The 17500-nt window shown below is 39.6% G+C and overlaps 1 protein-coding gene across 14 annotated transcripts in view; it reads right to left on the bottom strand.

Moving 5' to 3' along the window:
* LOC123503863 overlaps positions 1–17500 on the bottom strand; it is a 105940-nt gene that overhangs the window by 32511 nt on the left and 55929 nt on the right. For 9 of the 14 annotated variants that reach the window (XR_006674631.1, XR_006674633.1, XR_006674627.1 and 6 more), the window contains exon 3: positions 5370–5473. The exons of the other annotated variants lie outside the window; for them this stretch is intronic. Coding sequence is in view for 1 of the 9 variants with exons in the window: in XM_045253997.1 (XP_045109932.1) it covers positions 5370–5376 (7 nt within the window). In the remaining 8 variants the exon portion in view is untranslated. The remainder of the gene's footprint in view (positions 1–5369; positions 5474–17500) is intronic. 14 annotated transcript variants of the gene reach the window in all.

Below are 17500 nucleotides of genomic sequence, written 5' to 3'. Positions count from 1 at the left end.
GAGAGAGAGAGAGAGAGAGAGAAAGAGAGAGAAAAGCCGCGTTTTAGTGTCAATAGAAGACACAAGACAAAACTAGTTCATTCTCACTCTTACTAATATTCAAAATTTAATGTGTTGCTCTCCGGGTTAACTTTACTCAACTTTTTACGGTTTCAGTGGCGACTTTTAGCACAGACACCACGAGCACAGTTGATTCGCGTCTCAGCAAGTGGTCCAAATACCAGCGCATCTACTCACACTTCGGAAGGCTGTTGGTGAACTTTCCTGGCATTATGTAACAACTAGAAGCAATATATGGGGTCTTTTCAAGCAGATACAAATAAGGAGAGATAGAAAAAATACTAGCTTTGTAAATTTCTAGGCCATTATACTGTTCGGAGGTTGCTGTTGTGGTTAATTAAGTAAAAATGTGCCAGATACTGAATCTAACGTAAGAGATGAGGGTTAGTAATGATGAAAAGAGAGAACGAGGAAGAGGAGGAGGGGAGGAGGAGGGATGTTGAGCTGACTACTAAGAATGAGAATAAGGAGGAGAAAGAAGGACGTTATATATCTGCAATAAGGTGGAGATTTACACATCAGGTATCTCTCCAATAACAGTTCTATTTCCACGGTTGTCTTGCTCAATCATTTCCTTATTAATTCTGAGACACTTCCAAAAAACATTATTCCATACACCTCATATAATCCTTTTTCTAACAGCTAATCTTACATTCCTTCTTGTTTGGTTTGTAGAAGTCTTGTCAAACGTCTTTCACTTTTTCTCATAGTCTAAACATTCCTGGTTCACTTCCCGTTTGTGAATAATTTCATAATTAAGCTTTTGGAAATCATCTCAAAGGTCATTGGTCTCTGTAAGGCTGGAGGAGCAAGGGAGATGGATGCTGGAAGAGGCTCTCGAGTGTGGATGGAAGAGAATGTGGATATGGAGAGAGAATTAGCTCTTCGATGTGGTTACGACTGAAACAAAGCGACCTGACACTCTGGCTTAATTAACAGTTGGACATTGGTGAGTAGTCATCTTCTCTGTCTCTCTGTCTGCCTGTCTGTTTGCCTGCCTCTCTGTCTGTCTGTCTCTCTGTCTATTTGCCTGCCTCTCTGTCTGTCTGTTTGCCTGCCTCACTCTCTCTCTCTCTCTCTCTCTCTCTTGTTCATTTACTTATCATTATCATTGTCATTCTTAATCTTCCTCTTCTTTCTATTACTATTTCTATGGTTACTGTTTTCATTCATCACTTCTATCATTTGTTATTGCAAATGATGACACTTTCACTAATAGATATCCTCCTATATTCTATCTTATGTGCGAAATGGAAACGTGTAAATGTGTTCAGTTATGGTTCATTTAGTTTCAATGTTTGGGAGTGGACAATGGATATGCTGGGGAATATACAGTAAGTGTGTTATTTGCATTTGTCTGAATACTGTTGGATATATCTCAAGGTCTCATAAACTACGGGTGATCGATTCTCGCTTGATTTAACATGTGGTCCACAGAGAGCTTAGATGTGATGGACCAGGTCTATGTGATATACATTAGAATAACATGCGCATCACAAGAGGACAATAAATCTTTCTGTCTGTCTGTCTGTCTGTCTGTCTGTCTGTCTGTCTGTCTGTCTGTCTCTCTCTCTTTCTCTCTCTCTCTCTCTCTCTCTCTCTCTCTCTCTCTCTTTCCATTCTCCATCTCCTCCTCCTCCTCCTCCTCCTCCTCCTCCTCCTCCTCCTCCTCCTCCTCCTACTACTACTACTACTACTACTACTACTACTACTACTACTACTTCATACTTCTCTCTGATGAGGAGGTGGACTCTCAGACAACCTTCAATAGGAGAGTTTCTGGGTGATTCAAGATACAAATTGGTCTTCCCTTTGTGAAATAACCTGACTTTTCTGTGGCAAATAAGACAGACAAATGTAACCAGAGTCATCCTGATATCCAAAGTGACCTACCTGCCTTTCTCAAATACGTACACACACACACACACACACACACACACACACACACACACACACACACACACACACACACACACACACACACACACACACACACACACACACACACACACACACACACACACACACACACGTTCCTTCATGTTTATTAGGCACAAAAATGATGGAAGTAGGTTTCAATGTACTTCCAGGAAAGCTCTGAAGATATATATATTTTTCTCCTCATACTGTAACTATTTTTCCCTTATTTCCTCTTGGGGTCCTAGAGTGCCGTTTTTTTTCCCTAAGAATGTTTATTTATTCTGTCTTATTTAGATTTTTTTTTCTTTAAGGCAGAGTTAAGATAAAAGGGTATCCTGCCGGGCAACGTAATGTTCATACGTTGCATAAATTCATATTTCTAAACACTTCAAGATTCAAGACTGTTCTCAGAGGCCACACAAGACATTAGCCGGTTTCTCATGGATATTTTTCCTGTTATGTGTGCAGAACGTTCTTCCTACACTATTAAAATAAGCATGAAAATGTTTTCGGAATCATTAACTCTTTCAGTACCATGCAGCGTTTCCATATTCATTCTGGTTACTATTTGGCGATTTTATACAGCTTCAGAGACTTTTATGAGGAATTAGAATAGTGAAGACTGTGGCTATTAATCTTTGAGCTCCATAGACCCTTCCTAATGTAAATAAAACCGCCTAATCATGCCCAAAACTCACAGTAAAAATGCGCCTCAGTATTGAAAGGGTAAAAATCATTAACTAGATCATATAAATTGCAACACAGGAACGTTTGAGAATGAGGCTTGTTGTTGTGTGATATGATGTCCATGGTATACTTGTCACAGTCACATTTGTTACAGCTGGGGGCGAGGACAGATCGGAGTGTCGAGGAAACAGTAATGGTATTGGAAGACCGGGTTTTCATTACGTAAGTGTACTCGAAGCAATATGAGCTACAGTATTTGCTACATGACTGTACTCCAGGTTAACATGGCAGCGATATTAACCTCCAATACTGGAACACATTTTTTACCTTGAGATCTGTGTACGATTAGACCATTTTATTGACATTATGAAGGGTCTATGGAGGTCAGAAGATTAATGGCCGGAGTCTTCACTATTTCAATCCTCACATGTGTTTCAGTAGCTGTATAAAATCGCCAAATTGTAATAAGAATGAATATAGAAACGCGTTCTGGTACTGAAGGAGTTAACTGTCTTACTTGTAATCGAATTTTGACGGCTACTTCCTTCTGATGTGGAGTTGATGATGAAGGTAAAATCATCTTGCAGCTTCTCCGTCCGTTTATTAGATTAAAAAAATAAACAAGGGTCTGCTTGCCTCCCAGTCTCCCCTATAGCTGCCTCTGGGAACTTTAACCCCTTCAGTGCTACTACGCGTTTTCATATTCATTCTGCTCACTATTTGCCGATTTTATACACCTTCAGAAACTTATGTGGGAATGGAAATAGTGAAGACTCTGGCCATTAATCTTCTAACCTCCATAGATCCTTGCTAATGTAAATAAAAACCGTCTAATCATACCCAAGAATCGTAGTAAATATGCGTCTCAGTACTGAAGGGGTTACATGCCACCAATCACGTACCAACACCTCCGTTACCTCGAGTGAGGAAGCCCAACCTACACTCGGACCGTGGACAGGATTCGAACCCGTGCGCTTGGAGACCCCTCGGACAACAAAGCACGCATGGTTCCACTGTACCACGGTGGCTTACACATTAACTTTCCAGGTACTTCTCGCTAACATCAGCTCCTCTCTCACGGATATACGTATAGAAACAAAGTAAATAATTATATACATGGCATACTCTAACACCACGTCTGAAGGGCCAAAAGTGATCGGTGCACTGTTATCCATCGTCTTGTCTTTCCCCAGGTAATTATTACGATTTCCAAGTAACACGACACACGCTCTGCCATCGCGCTGTCTCGTTACACCCCGCCTGCTACTGAAGTATTCAACATTTTAGTTTTCGTCTTTATTTAATCCTACACATTCACTTTTCAGGTAAACAGATTGAAAACAGTCTCTCTCTCTCTCTCTCTCTCTCTCTCTCTCTCTCTCTCTCTCTCTCTCTCTCTCTCTCTCTTATCCTATACACTCACACTCACTTTTCAGGTATAAAGATTGAAAACAGTCTTTCTCTTCTCTCTCTCTCTCTCTCTCTCTCTCTCTCTCTCTCTTGCTTTGCCTATTTTTCTTTTTTCTTAACTTTCTCACTGGCTCTTCTTTTTTTTTTTCTTTCTCCTTCCGCCTCTCCCTCTTTTCTCACATTCACTCTCTCCTTCCCTCTCCGAAGACCTGCCTCTTTGTCTTCACTTCCATTATCAACAGTCTTCTCAAGTTCCGCGCTACTCTGTGTTCTATTCATGCCTTATCTTTTCATTGATCTCAGTGTCCTATCAGAGGCCGCCTTGATTAACCCATTACATTTTTTCTACGCTATTTGAAAGGCGATTCATCCAACAACCGGGAACTTCACAACTCTGAGAGGAAAATGTTGAAAATTTGCCTCAGACTCTCTTCTCCTAATTCTCGGTCTCTTGCGCGCCAAACATTTCAGGAAGCTTTTTTTGGGTTTCCTATCTCTTGTAGTCAAACATCTCTCTCTCTCTCTCTCTCTCTGATATACAGTTAGGAATGATATTTTTTGCTTTCACGGGCTTTGAAATTAAAATCATGTCGTTGCTCATTCAACACTATAATATCTATTCCATTATAACCAACAAATACGACATTGACTCGAATCCGGAAGCTGTTTGTATCACTGAATGACCTATAATTGAGGTGAAATTAACATAACCAATGGTTCAGAAATTATCAGGTCCTGAATGCTTCATAAAAAGAACTCTTTGTCTCAACACACGATGGATACAGAATTTCCTGAATGCATCCTATGAGTGAACGCTCCCACATAAACTTGCAACCTTTCTAAAAAAATCAGTTAGGCGTCACAGGTTGATCGCTTCATTAACTCCCCTCCTTTACTAGTCTAATATCTTACAAGTCCCGTACATATCCCTTCCCTTGCCATCCTTCAGCGTTGTTCCCACCACACCGCCTCACGCCCCTTGTACGCCCCGCTTGACAAGGGTTTTTACGCACCCATGTTCTGTCCATCTTACTAATGGAACCTAAACCTTCACTCTCCTACTCCTCGCCATAAGGAATTTACAAGGGAATCTGAGGCGTCTACCTGACTGCAAATACGCTGACGACTTGAAGTTTCTGCATATTGGAACACTTCTAGAAATTTCTGAAGACTGACTTTGTGCGTTAGAACTTTCTTGTCAATTTTTTTACTTTATTTTTTTTTATCCTTAAGCCACGTTATTGATTTCCTTTCGTTTTTATCTCCCATGTAGAAAAAAAATCGTTACTTACTGGTCATGGAAGGGATGTCACAGCAGAAAACTCCACAAGTCCTGCGCCTCTCCCACTCTCCCTTATCGCCCTCTCTCGTGGGACACACTCGCACGCCAGCTTGCCTATGGGGGAAGAATTAGATTTGTGGGTCTGTGTCCCTTGAATTAACTCTTGTCACATGTGTAAGTGATTCCCTAACCGTCCTGAACCCGCCCCTCTGACCCGCCATGTTTCCTCTCTCACTGATGACGAGAGAGAGAGAGAGAGAGAGAGAGAGAGAGAGAGAGAGAGAGAGAGAGAGAGAGAGAGAGAGAGAGAGAGAGAGAGAGAGAGAGAGAGAGAGAGAGAGAGAGAGAGAGAGAGAGAGAGAGAGAGAGCAATTAATGTCAACACGAGATTTTTGGAAGTGAGTTCACGTTACAAATGATCACAAAGGCTTACATAGCAGGAATAAAGCTTCAGGTTACTGTTAGAACTTTTATATGTAAGGACGTTGATACCTCGTGTTCCAAAGCGGTCACCCATCCAAGTATTATCTCGACCCAACGTTGATTAACCTCGCTGATCAGAAGATAAACAGTGAATTCATTACCTAGTCTTTCACCCCTTCAGTACCAGGACGCGTTACCTTATTCATTCTGGTTACTATTTGGTGATTTTATATAGCTTCAGTAACTCATGTGTGGGATTAGAATGGTAAAGACTCTGGTCATTAATCTTCTGACCTCCACAAACCCTTCGTAATGTCAATAAAATGGTTTAATCGTGTAGAAAGCTGAAGGTAAAAATGAGTCCCAGAACTAAAGGGGTTAATATTAACGTGACATCTTCTTCGTCAGCTGACTATTCCGTTTATATACGGGGTCGCTGTTTTTTGATGAGTCTCCTCCACCTGCCTCTGTCACCAACCATGTTGTTTTGCAGTCCTTTCTCGTCGTCTTTTATACAGTCTTTCCATCTAATCTTGGGTCTTCCTCTCCTTCTCCTTCCTTGCACTTCCATATCCAGGGCTCTCCTCTCCTCACTCGCTGCATCACTCTCATTACGTGCCCGTACCATCTTAGCCTTGCTTCCTGAGTCTTCTTCGATATCTCTCCCACCTTCACTGTTCCTCTGATCCTTGTGTTGTTTATTCTGTCCTCCCTTGTCACGCCACACATCCAACGTAACATCCTCATTTCTGTTACTTCTATCTTGTTGTTTACTTTCTTCACAGGCAATGTCTCTGCTCCATATGTCATTGCTGGTCTCACCACAGTCTTATACACCTTTCTCTTTAGTTTTACTGCCATTTTTTGTCAGACACTATTCCCGATACATCTCTCCAGCTTCTCCATCCAGCTTGTATTCTTCTAGTTATTTCCTTATCTTCACTGCCATCTGCTGATAGGGTAGATCCCAGATACTTTAAAGCATCTACCTTCTTCAGGTCTACTCCCTCCATCTTGATGCTTTCTCTACCATCCTGGTCCTCCTCCGTACATTTCATATATTCCGTCTTTGCTCTGCTTAATATTAACGTGACATGGTTGAGGAATAGGTAAGGGAAAGAGACTCCGCGGCGAACACGGAAAATGTAGACTCTTATGTAAACTTGCTGAAACTGTACAAACTAACTTATACAAAACAGTCCTCATTGATGTTAAATCCACATTATTACCATTTCTCCTCCTCTGTCCTTAAACCTTTCAGTACTAGGACGCATTTTTCCATGAGTTTTAGATATGATTAGACGATTTTATTTACATTTGGAAGAGTCTATGGAGGTCAGAAGATAGATAGCCAGAGTCTTCAATATTTCACTCAGTACATAAGTTTCTGAAGCTCTATAAAAACACCATATAATAAGCAAAATGAATATGAAAAATATCAAGGTAATGAGGTTAAAAGTCAGCCGGAATCTCTCTGTAAACAAGTTGGCCAAACGAGATCCATCTTCTAGGGAGAAATGCTTACTATCTGTGTCTCGAAGGGAGTTCTGCAGCCATAACAAATTTTCTTATGAGGAGGAAGTCTGACACAGGCTTACAAAAACTGACGGAAAATGTATCAGTTATTTGTCTCTTGCAAAAAAAAAAAAAAAAAAAAAAAAAAAAAAAAAAAAGATAAATGAATAAATAAATAAAAGAAAAATAATGATAGACGAGAATTATAGATAGCTTGATCAGTGTACCAGTTCCCTCGTGAAGCAGAATCAGGTCTGAGGAAGGTGAGGAAGCAATCAGGTAGAAATTTCTCACCTTGTTGAATATTTCTCTTCCCTGAGGTGTACTTAACCTAACACGTACGAGGTGTTGCTGACGGTAGAATTACAAGTTCCCAGAATACCAGCTTCATCCAAATGACACCGTATTTAAGTCCCCTGAATAATACATCTTTCTCAGGCACTTTTCATCAACCCTTCAACTCCAGGGACTGTTTTCAAAAGGCACGCTGGACTTGAATATTGCAGCTAATTTGCGTCGCTACTCGAGTTAAAACAATGAGCTACTTTCTACATACTTGTGCGTTCTCCGTACGCTTCTTTTCCACTCAGAGAGAATATTACTTGAAGATTAAAATGTTGACTTGAATATACAAAGAAGTGCGTCATCAGTGCGATCGAGATGAAGTATTCCGTCTGATGATCTCTCTCTCTCTCTCTCTCTCTCTCTCTTTCTGCCTGTCTGTCTGTCTGTCTGTCTGTCTGTCTGTCTCTCTCTCTCTCTCTCTCTCTCTCTCTCTCTCTCTCTCTGTACAGTATGATTTACTGTATATTTGACTTACAAACATATGGGTCATTTTCACTTTCACTTACGTTATATTATGTTAATTTTTCTTTGTCGCACACTTACATTTCTGTAGTATTCTTTTTTCTTTACACTTAGAATTTTGCCAGCCATTCCAACTTGTTCTAATAAATAACAAGAGGTCCATAAAGAGCTGATACTGAATGGAGCTGAGCCTTTAAATTAATTGCTTACTGTATATTGTAAACCTTATTGTATAAAAAGAGGGCAAATAAACAATATCAATATCAATATCAATATCAATATCAATCTCTCTCTCTCTCTCTCTCTCTCCACATTTGATTAATTACATTTACAGGTAACAAAGAGACCCTGACAAGTGGACGGCAGTAGAAGATTAGAAATGTTATGTAGCTTTACATCATAAGTGGCCATTGAGCCTCTGAATGTATTGTGGGTGAAGGGGGCACACAACCTGAATGTCTGCTCTTACCATGGATCTTAGACAGCATGAAAAGTCCTTATCTTTTCCACTCAGACTTCCTCGACTGTGATACGTACAGAAGTGAGGGTAAGCTTGTGGAAATAGTGCCTTGGAGTCTTTTGATATAGGATGGCCACCAGACTACAGGAGCTTTGATATGAGACTCCTTGGACGCTCGCTTTATGATACGAGAGGTACTTGAGGCTCCTTGGATGACGGGAGGTAAAGGAAGACTGAGAAAGAGAAGTACCACAGGTCTTGAGAGAAAGATGAGATGAGGAGAGAGAGCTTAGTGGAGTGTTTCGTCAATGTTCTTATGCTTAATGTCGTGTGATGCACTAGAGTCTGTTGAAGTTTTAATGAAGAGACGCAGCAGAATATCGTGTCTGTTATGGATGGGTAGAGGAAAAAGGGCTAGAAATTTAAGAAAGAAAAGATATGACTGAGATAGTTAAACCCCTTCAATACTGGGACACATTTTTACCTTGAGATTTGTGTACGATTAGATCATTTATTGACATTAGGAAGGGTCTATGGAGGTAAAAAAAATATATGGTCAGAGTCTTCACTATTTCAATCCTACCTAAATTTCTGAAGCTGTATAAAACCACCAAATAGTAACATAAATGAGTGTAGAAACGCGTCATAGTGCTCAAGGAATTAAACTGACAATGTTCGAGAAACGAAGAGAGAATATATCTTGCTATTATCACTTAACACAAGCGTCACGTCATTAACTCTTTAACTGAAGCGAACAAAAATATTCACAGCATTAAAACCACTACAAAATCTTCATAAGCTCCTAAAAGAGGTAATAAAAGAGTACATAATCCAACCTTTAGCCAGCTTAATGTTTTAAAGGTGGCTGTAGAAATAAAGAAATATTCCACAAGTAGTTTATAATTAAATATGCAAAAAAAATATGAAAGAAAAAGACGAACATGAACACGTTTTAGTAGCTGCACGTGATGAATAATCCAGTGTTCTTCAGTAGCCTGTTAATATTCTTGTAGAGGATTTGAATGTCTATTTTCCCCGTAACTGTCATTACCAGGCAAGGAGAGCTTCACGAGGTAATGAGAGTATGTAAAAAGACCCATAATGCTTAATCTTTCACATCATATACACAAGATTCAACTAATACTGATAACAGTGCAGTCGACGTGCTGGACAAGATAAAGGCTCATATTTTGAAGCACCTCCGCGTCTCACCTCCACCATTTCAAGAGGCTTTATTTAAATGCACACACGTTCTTTTTTAAGTGTTTTTACGGTATTAGAGACAGAGTGACTAGATTTCTACATTATTAATTGGAAAAATACTCTTGAAAACCCCGCTAATTACCTCTGTGGCTCTTGGGAGATGGTCGTAATGAGAGAGCAAAGCGTTTCTAAATACGGACCAAAATGTCTACTGAACAAGACAGATAAAAAGCTACACTCGAGGTTTATTTAGACGCGATTTGTAGAAGTGAATTGATTTCCGTTTTAAACATAATTTTCATCCATTTTTTTCTTTGTTGTTTGTTGTATCCATCATTCAACATGTCTTCTTTCAATGCAGCCATAAACCTTCTCTTTAGTCTTCCTCTCGTCCTTCTGTCTAGTGGGTCCACCTCCAACATTCTCCTCCCGATCTACTCCCTATCTCTCCTCTGCAAGAGTATAACCACTTCAACTTCGCATTTAATAAATTAACAACTACAGTATTTCACTTAGTTTATACCAGCCTGGCCTTGACCTGCGTCCTGTTTTAATTGTGTTCTCCGCTTATGGTAGAAAGAAAGCGGTCTGTTGGTTCCCATAGCAACCATATACAACTCACACATTAGAGTGCGTCACGTGACTTGAAGTGGCGGCAAACACACCATATTTGGGTAGCGTGAATAGAACGAAGCCTGAAGTGTATTATGGGTAGCCCTGCCAGATCTGCTGGTGTAAAAGACAACGTCACACAGCATGGTTTGTGCTGCACAAGTTAATGAAACATGAAACTCTTTGTGGGTTCAGTGAATTGGTGTGCAAAGGAATGTGTTTCTTTTCTGGTGATCCCCATGGAAGGTGAAGCAGAAACAAGATACTGATGTAATGAAATTGTCACTGCGTTTTTTTTTTATGTCTGCTTCTCTAACTTTCTGTTCTCTCCTTCTGTTTCTAAAGCTGCTGCTAATGCTGATGCTTTGTGTTACATCAGATGTGTCAAGAATGAGAGGGAAGGAGAATATATGTACATATATATATATATATATATATATATACATATATATATATATATATATATATATATATATATATATATATATATATATATATATATATATATATATATATACATATATATATATATATATACCTTCCTTGTTCATAAAAACATGGTCGAAAAAGGTTTCCACCATTTCCGAACACGCAATTTTCTCTAACTGCTATTTGTGCGCCAGTTGCTTAATTTGAGTGATTTTGTAAATGGTATGGGGCAAAAATGATAAAAGAGCAACCATTACGACATTCACTAACCAAAACACAACATTTCTCTTTACGTGCGAGGGTTCACCAGCCAGAGTCCGGACAAAGTTTACTTGGTGCACATCAACGGGTCAAAGAGTCAAAGCGTTCCACTGGCCTGCCGTTGTGTTTGACGGGACCATTCTTTACCTCGCAGGCAGCGGCTCCGACCACTGCCGAGGGAATGAATCCAAGCGCACGCTGGAAACAAATATCTACACCCAGACCTCACTGTCCACGGAGCCAATAGTTTCTTGATTGGTTTGTCCTCTAAACACTTCACAGTAAAACCGAATATCAGGCAACTCAGACGCCTTCTCTCTCTCTCTCTCTCTCTCTCTCTCTCTCTCTCTCTCTCTCTCTCTCTCTCTCTCTCTCTCTCTCTCTCTCTCTCTCTCTCTCTCTCTCTCTCTCTCTCTCTCTCTACAAAACATTTCTTACAAAACTTTCGCTGCAAATATAACGCGATGACAAAATTTCTCCTGACAGAAGCAGATCTGGCATACACTCTCACTGCTTTCACTTCCCGAACCTGCCTAAAATAGCCAAACCTACTGGTGCTTCTTTTCAATACATTCACGATTCGCAAAGCATTCCAGGGGCACTCCGCGAAGGAAGGAAGAAGGCGATTGGAGGAGGCGTTACGGTGTGGCACCCTTTCAATTTGATAAACCTCTCTTCTCCAAGTCTTTCCTTCGACTCTTCCTCTTCAGGCAATTCCATCCCCACCTCTACTCGCGTATTTACTGTAACAGAATTCCTTTCAACCTTCCTTTCCTTCTATTTCTCCTAGTCCTCTTCCTGTTACTCCTTACACGCCGAAATAGCTTTTATTTACATAGTGGCTTTTGGCGTAGAGCATTTAACTAATTGGTTGGGGGAATTTTTGTGTTCATGCAGACTCCACTTCATAACTTCTATAAAGGGTTTGGTTCCCTCGCCTTTCTTGTACCTCTGCCGTTCCAGGTAATTCATTTTTCTTCTCTACTCCACTTGCTTTAACTAGTGATGGTCCCTCGTGACTCTCCCGCGGCTCTGTTGCTTCTCTCGACTCACGTAGAAGAAAAAAAAAAGACAACTAGAAAATTCCGCTGAAGTGCATGTTCAAGGGAAAAAGAAAGGAAAATGAAAAGGAAAGGGTAGAAGGTTTCCAAATCGGAGTCCAATCCGTTCAGGAGATGTCCCAATACTCGTCTGAAAGAGTTCGAAGGACAAGGAGAAGAAGAAGAAGAAGAAGAAGAAGAAGAAGAAGAAGAAGAAGAAGAAGAAGAAGAAGAAGATGAAAAGAAGAAAATAATAATAATAATAATAATAATAATAATAATAATAATAATAATAATAATAATAATAATAATAATAATGATAATAATAATAATAAAATGATAATAATAAATGATAATAATAATAATAATAATAATAATAATAATAATAATAATAATAATAATAATAATAATAATAATAATAATAATAATAATAATAATAAGAAGAAGAAGAAGAAGAAGAAGAAAAAAAGAAAGGGAAGAAGAAAAGAAGAAGAGGAAAAAAGAAAGCAGAAAAAGAAACTCCATCTCCTACCCAGTATCAAGAAGAAGAAGAAGAAGAAGAAGAAGAAGAAGAAGAAGAAGAAAAAGAAGAAGAACAAGAACAAGAACAAGAAGAAGGAAGAAAGAAGAAGAAAAATAAACCCAACTCCGAGCCAGTATCAATCACAAAGTTACATGGAGAAGTGTCTAGGAACAGATGGACAACAAAGAGGCGAGAACAAATCAAAGGTCTTGTGCAACGAAGCCACGAACAATCTCCATCTTTCTCTATTAATTCAGGCTCAGCGGAAGACTCCCTCTCACAGTTCTTTAATCATCTGTAAGAGCTCTTGACCTTGTAATTCAGCCGTGTGTATATTCTAACTCAGTATCATTGCCTGGCCAGCATAGTCGTTATTTCTACTTTTCTTTATAAACTCAGGATCAGCGGAACACTTCCATTCACTGCTCTTTAATCTCTTCCAAAAGCTCTCTGCAACAGGTTCATTCCCTCAAGTAGCTGAGTACGTCTTTCTCCTTTAGCTGGACCTTAGAGACGTAACCACCAGCACCACCATCACCACCAGGAATACCAGCGCCACCAACACTACCAGCACCACCAACACTACCAACATCAACACTGCCAGCATCGCCTTCTTTTCCCTCTATTGGAGACATGAAGCCCTAAAAACTGCGTTACCCTGAAAAAGGTGGATGGCGTGCACGGGTCTTCCAGAGGCCTTGCTAACGTCACATATAATAACATGCCACCGTGGCGAGTGAACACGAGATTAAACGCTCCTCCCCCCCCTTCTCTCTCTCTCTCTCTCTCTCTCTCTCTCTCTCTCTCTCTCTCTCTCTCTCTCTCTCTCTCTCAATCATTTTCACCGTCGTCTTTCTTTAATATCCACGTGTCACCTGAGGGAAAGTTTTTTTTCTTCATTCCTTTCTTAATCAGGCTGGAGAATTTAGTCTTTGATTAACACCCACACGTTCATCTCTCCCCGGCAAACTGTAATGTTATAGTGAATCAATGGTTATATATATTTCATACAGGGACTGCCATTTGCACACCTGATAGCTTTATGTACCTTCCTTTATATTCCTATGTTCTTAAGTATTACTACCACCACCACTACTACTACTACTACTACTACTACTACTACTACTACTACACTTCACACAATAACCGTAATGGGGTAGAAAAAACTCGTTTATATCTGTTCATAAATAAGATGGCGGAGGAATCTTGATTTGCATACTCCATTAGTTTTGAGAGTAGGCGTAGAATTTAATAACTGAAGAACTTTTATAAGAGAGAGAGAGAGAGAGAGAGAGAGAGAGAGAGAGAGAGAGAGAGAGAGAGAGAGAGAGAGAGAGAGAGAGAGAGAGAGAGAGAGAGAGAGAGAGATCAAACTTCTAGGAAAAGGAGGCTTCATAAGAATTACGAATTGTCATTATGAAAGAGCCATTAGGAAGGTAACGAGGCACAGGGAAGCTCTTTGATTTATTACGAGGTGATGTAACGCTTTAATGATGAAACTCGTACTTTTTCTTTCGCTCATTACAAAAATAGTAAAAGATAAAAAGAAATGAAATAAAAAATCAAATGCCACTATAAACAGAACATCTATATCGGTTTTCGTACAAATTTTTCTTCCTCGATCTATTATTTCATCTATTTTCCTTTCCTGTGGATTCTTAAATACTAATGTGACTTAATAAGAAAGATCAAACTAACCTGTTGTTTATTTTCTGTTTGTCCATGCAAGTATTTTTTTTCTTTTTCATTGTATTTTCTTTGATATTTTTTCCAGGAAACTCTTCACACTGTGTCCTGAGTCTGCTGCACAAGGGTGACTGGTTTCCCACGCTTTCTGCACCAGTGTTTGAAAGTATCTTCTTAGGGGAGGTGCCATTACGGAATCGTCACAGCGGATTAAGTTTTCTTATGCGTCAGGGCTTTGGGGCTTTTCTCAGTCACTTCCATTACAAACGCGTCGTCTTTCTCCGCATTCACCAACTTTCTCTTGTCTTCTTTCTTCTGTGTGGTGTTTGGAAGTTTGATATTTTTACTTGTTCTATATTTTTTCTTATCAAATCATAGTCTGCTGGATTCATGTGGGCCTCATATTTCTCGTCTATTTCTTTCCCATGTTGTTGTTTGAATCTACATAGACGGGACCGTTTCTTTCTTTTCTTCTCGTGCTAAGTTGTTCTTAATTGAAAACGTGTGTGTGTGTGTATTTGGATGAGTTGGGTGTTTAGGATCGCGTGAGTTAGTTCAGGCAATGACAGACAACTGAAAATATGAAAAAAATGTATGTTTTAGTGAAAATAACTTTAAAGGACTGTCTCTATTTCTGTCTGTCTGTCTATCTGTCTGTCTGTCTCTCTCTTTCTCTCTCTCTCTCTCTCTCTCTCTCTCTCTCTCTCTCTCTCTCTCTCTCTCTCTCTCTCTCATAATCGAAACGAGGATTTAAAAAAAACATTCCCTGAAGTTACTCAAAGTAATTAAGATCGGAAGCTGGTATAAAAGAACTTAATCAAACAGAGAGTTGAGTTCCGGGATTTGTTTGTTATTCACCTTAAGTTTACCACTTCACACCACCTCACTTTTACCAGCGCAGCCAAGGAGCGTGTCACGAATACCTGGCATTATATACTACCTGCGTGTCCTTCTGCCCTTCACTTTACTTGGCGAGCACGAGGAACACGCCACTTTAAGAACTTGCTATATAAACACTACTGCTCTCCGCGCCAACGTAAACGAGAACATTATCAGCCCAAATAGTTCAGCCTAAAGTGGGATGCTGGCGGGTGTTAGGGGCTTTGGGACACATTACCATATTAACTACCCATTTGACCACTATTCACGTGTGTGTTCGTCAGTTTAACTCTGCACTTATCTATTGACACTTAATCTCTTCAGTACCAGGACGCGTTTTCATATTCATTCTGGTTACTATTGGGTGATTTAATACAGCTTCAGAAATATGTGTTGGGATTATCATTTTTTTTGACCTCCATAGACACTTCCTAATACAAATATACTCGTCTTATCATATCTAAAAAAATCAAAGTAAAAATGCGTCTCAGTACTGGAACACATTTTTACCATGAGTTTTGTGTAAGATTAGACGATTTTATTTACATTAGGAAGTGTCTACGGAGGGCAGAAGATTAAAGGCCAGAGTCTTCACTACTTTAATTCCAACATAAGTTTCTGAAGCTGTATACAATCACGAAATATTAAGTAGAATGAATATGGAAACGCACCATGGTACTGAAGGGGGTTAAAAACAAACGGTTCTAGATAGTTTCTCTTATAGTCTCGAGAGTTACCTTGGGCTGTTGTGTGGAAAATAAGAAAAAAATCTCTTGGCTTCAGTTGCCTAATAGAAGGTGACTTACAATTAGGAACGCCATTATTTCTGAGGGTTATCCATTGATACTCTCAAAATTAAGGGCTTCTCAGTGATTCCTGGAGCACTACGCTTGGAATTACGCTTAAATCTCAACGATATTGGCCATTATGATTTTACTTAGAGGCCGAAATCACCTATTATTATGAATCTGCTCGCTCAAATTGTTTATACCCAAAGATAATAATGTTTCAAATTGACTATATCCCCTATAAGTGAGTCCTCATTATCAGCATCATTAATAACATGGTAAATGCGTAGACATGAGATAATCATTAGATAATACTGAATAAATTTACTTAAGGTGGTGACAGGTGGTGAGTTTTAAGTGCCTAGAAGCTGCCGTGTGCATGTTAAGTGGTAATTGAGGATGTTTCGATGTTTTAGGCATGTGACTCGTATTCTCAAACACTTCTGCGCTTCATCTCCAGTATTCAAAAAGGCTTTATCTAAATTTACATGCGTTTTTAACCCCTTCAATACCATGCCGCGTTTTCATATTCATTCTAGTTGCTATTTGGCGATTTTATACAGCTTCAGAAACTTACGTCAGGATTAAGATAGTAAAGATTCACGGCATTAATGTTTTGACCTTCATAGACCATTACTAATTGCAAATAAAAACGTCCAATCTTACCCAAAACTCCAGGTAAAAATGCGTCTAAATATTGAAGGCGTTAAAGGTGTTTTTATAGTTCTAGAGGAAGACTGACAAGATTTCTACATTATTAACTGGAGAAACAATCTTGCAAACCCAGCTAATCATCTCTATGGTCTTTAAAAGTAGTCGTGGGTATCTGAATAACCTTCTTCACTCCCAGTATATAGATGATAGTCGTCTGCTGGCTCCATATCAACCTTCAGTGAGAGGGAAGCAGATTTACTGATGATATGGATGGTAGTCGCCTGTTTGCCCCATATTAATCTTCAGAGAGAGGGAAACAGAATTACTGAGGATATAAGAGAACGAAGGTGTGTGTACGTGTGTATATGTGCGTATTAGGGTCGTATTCTCAAACACTTTTGTGCTTCAACTCCACTATCTCAAAAGGTTTCACTTAAATTTACACCAATTTTTTAAGTTGTTTTTGCGGTGCTAGAGACAGATTGACACGATTTCTACATTACTAACTGGAGAAACACTCTTGATAACGCAGCTATTCATCTCTGTGGCCTGGGAAGATAGTCGTGGTGAGAGAGCAAGCCGTTCCTGAATATGGACCTTAAAGCGAGGCGTGACGGGACGAGGATGTGCCGTCACCATCTCGCTCGGAGTGACAGCTGAGGCGAATATTGATTGCTTCCAGATATCAATCCCATTCGGCAAACGGAGCCTGAGGAGGATAAGCGGGAGAGGACATTGGATGGGTTGCACGAGACTTGAGCATGACGTCATATGGAAGGACAACGGTTAGCATCATTAACCCTTGAGTACAATGACGTGTTTTCATACTCATTCTACTCACTGTTTGGCGATATTAAACAG

This window comes from Portunus trituberculatus, chromosome 14, assembly GCF_017591435.1.
Source record: "Portunus trituberculatus isolate SZX2019 chromosome 14, ASM1759143v1, whole genome shotgun sequence".
Classification (NCBI taxonomy): Eukaryota; Metazoa; Arthropoda; class Malacostraca; order Decapoda; family Portunidae; genus Portunus; species Portunus trituberculatus.
This window is presented reverse-complemented; position numbering and strand designations above follow the sequence as displayed.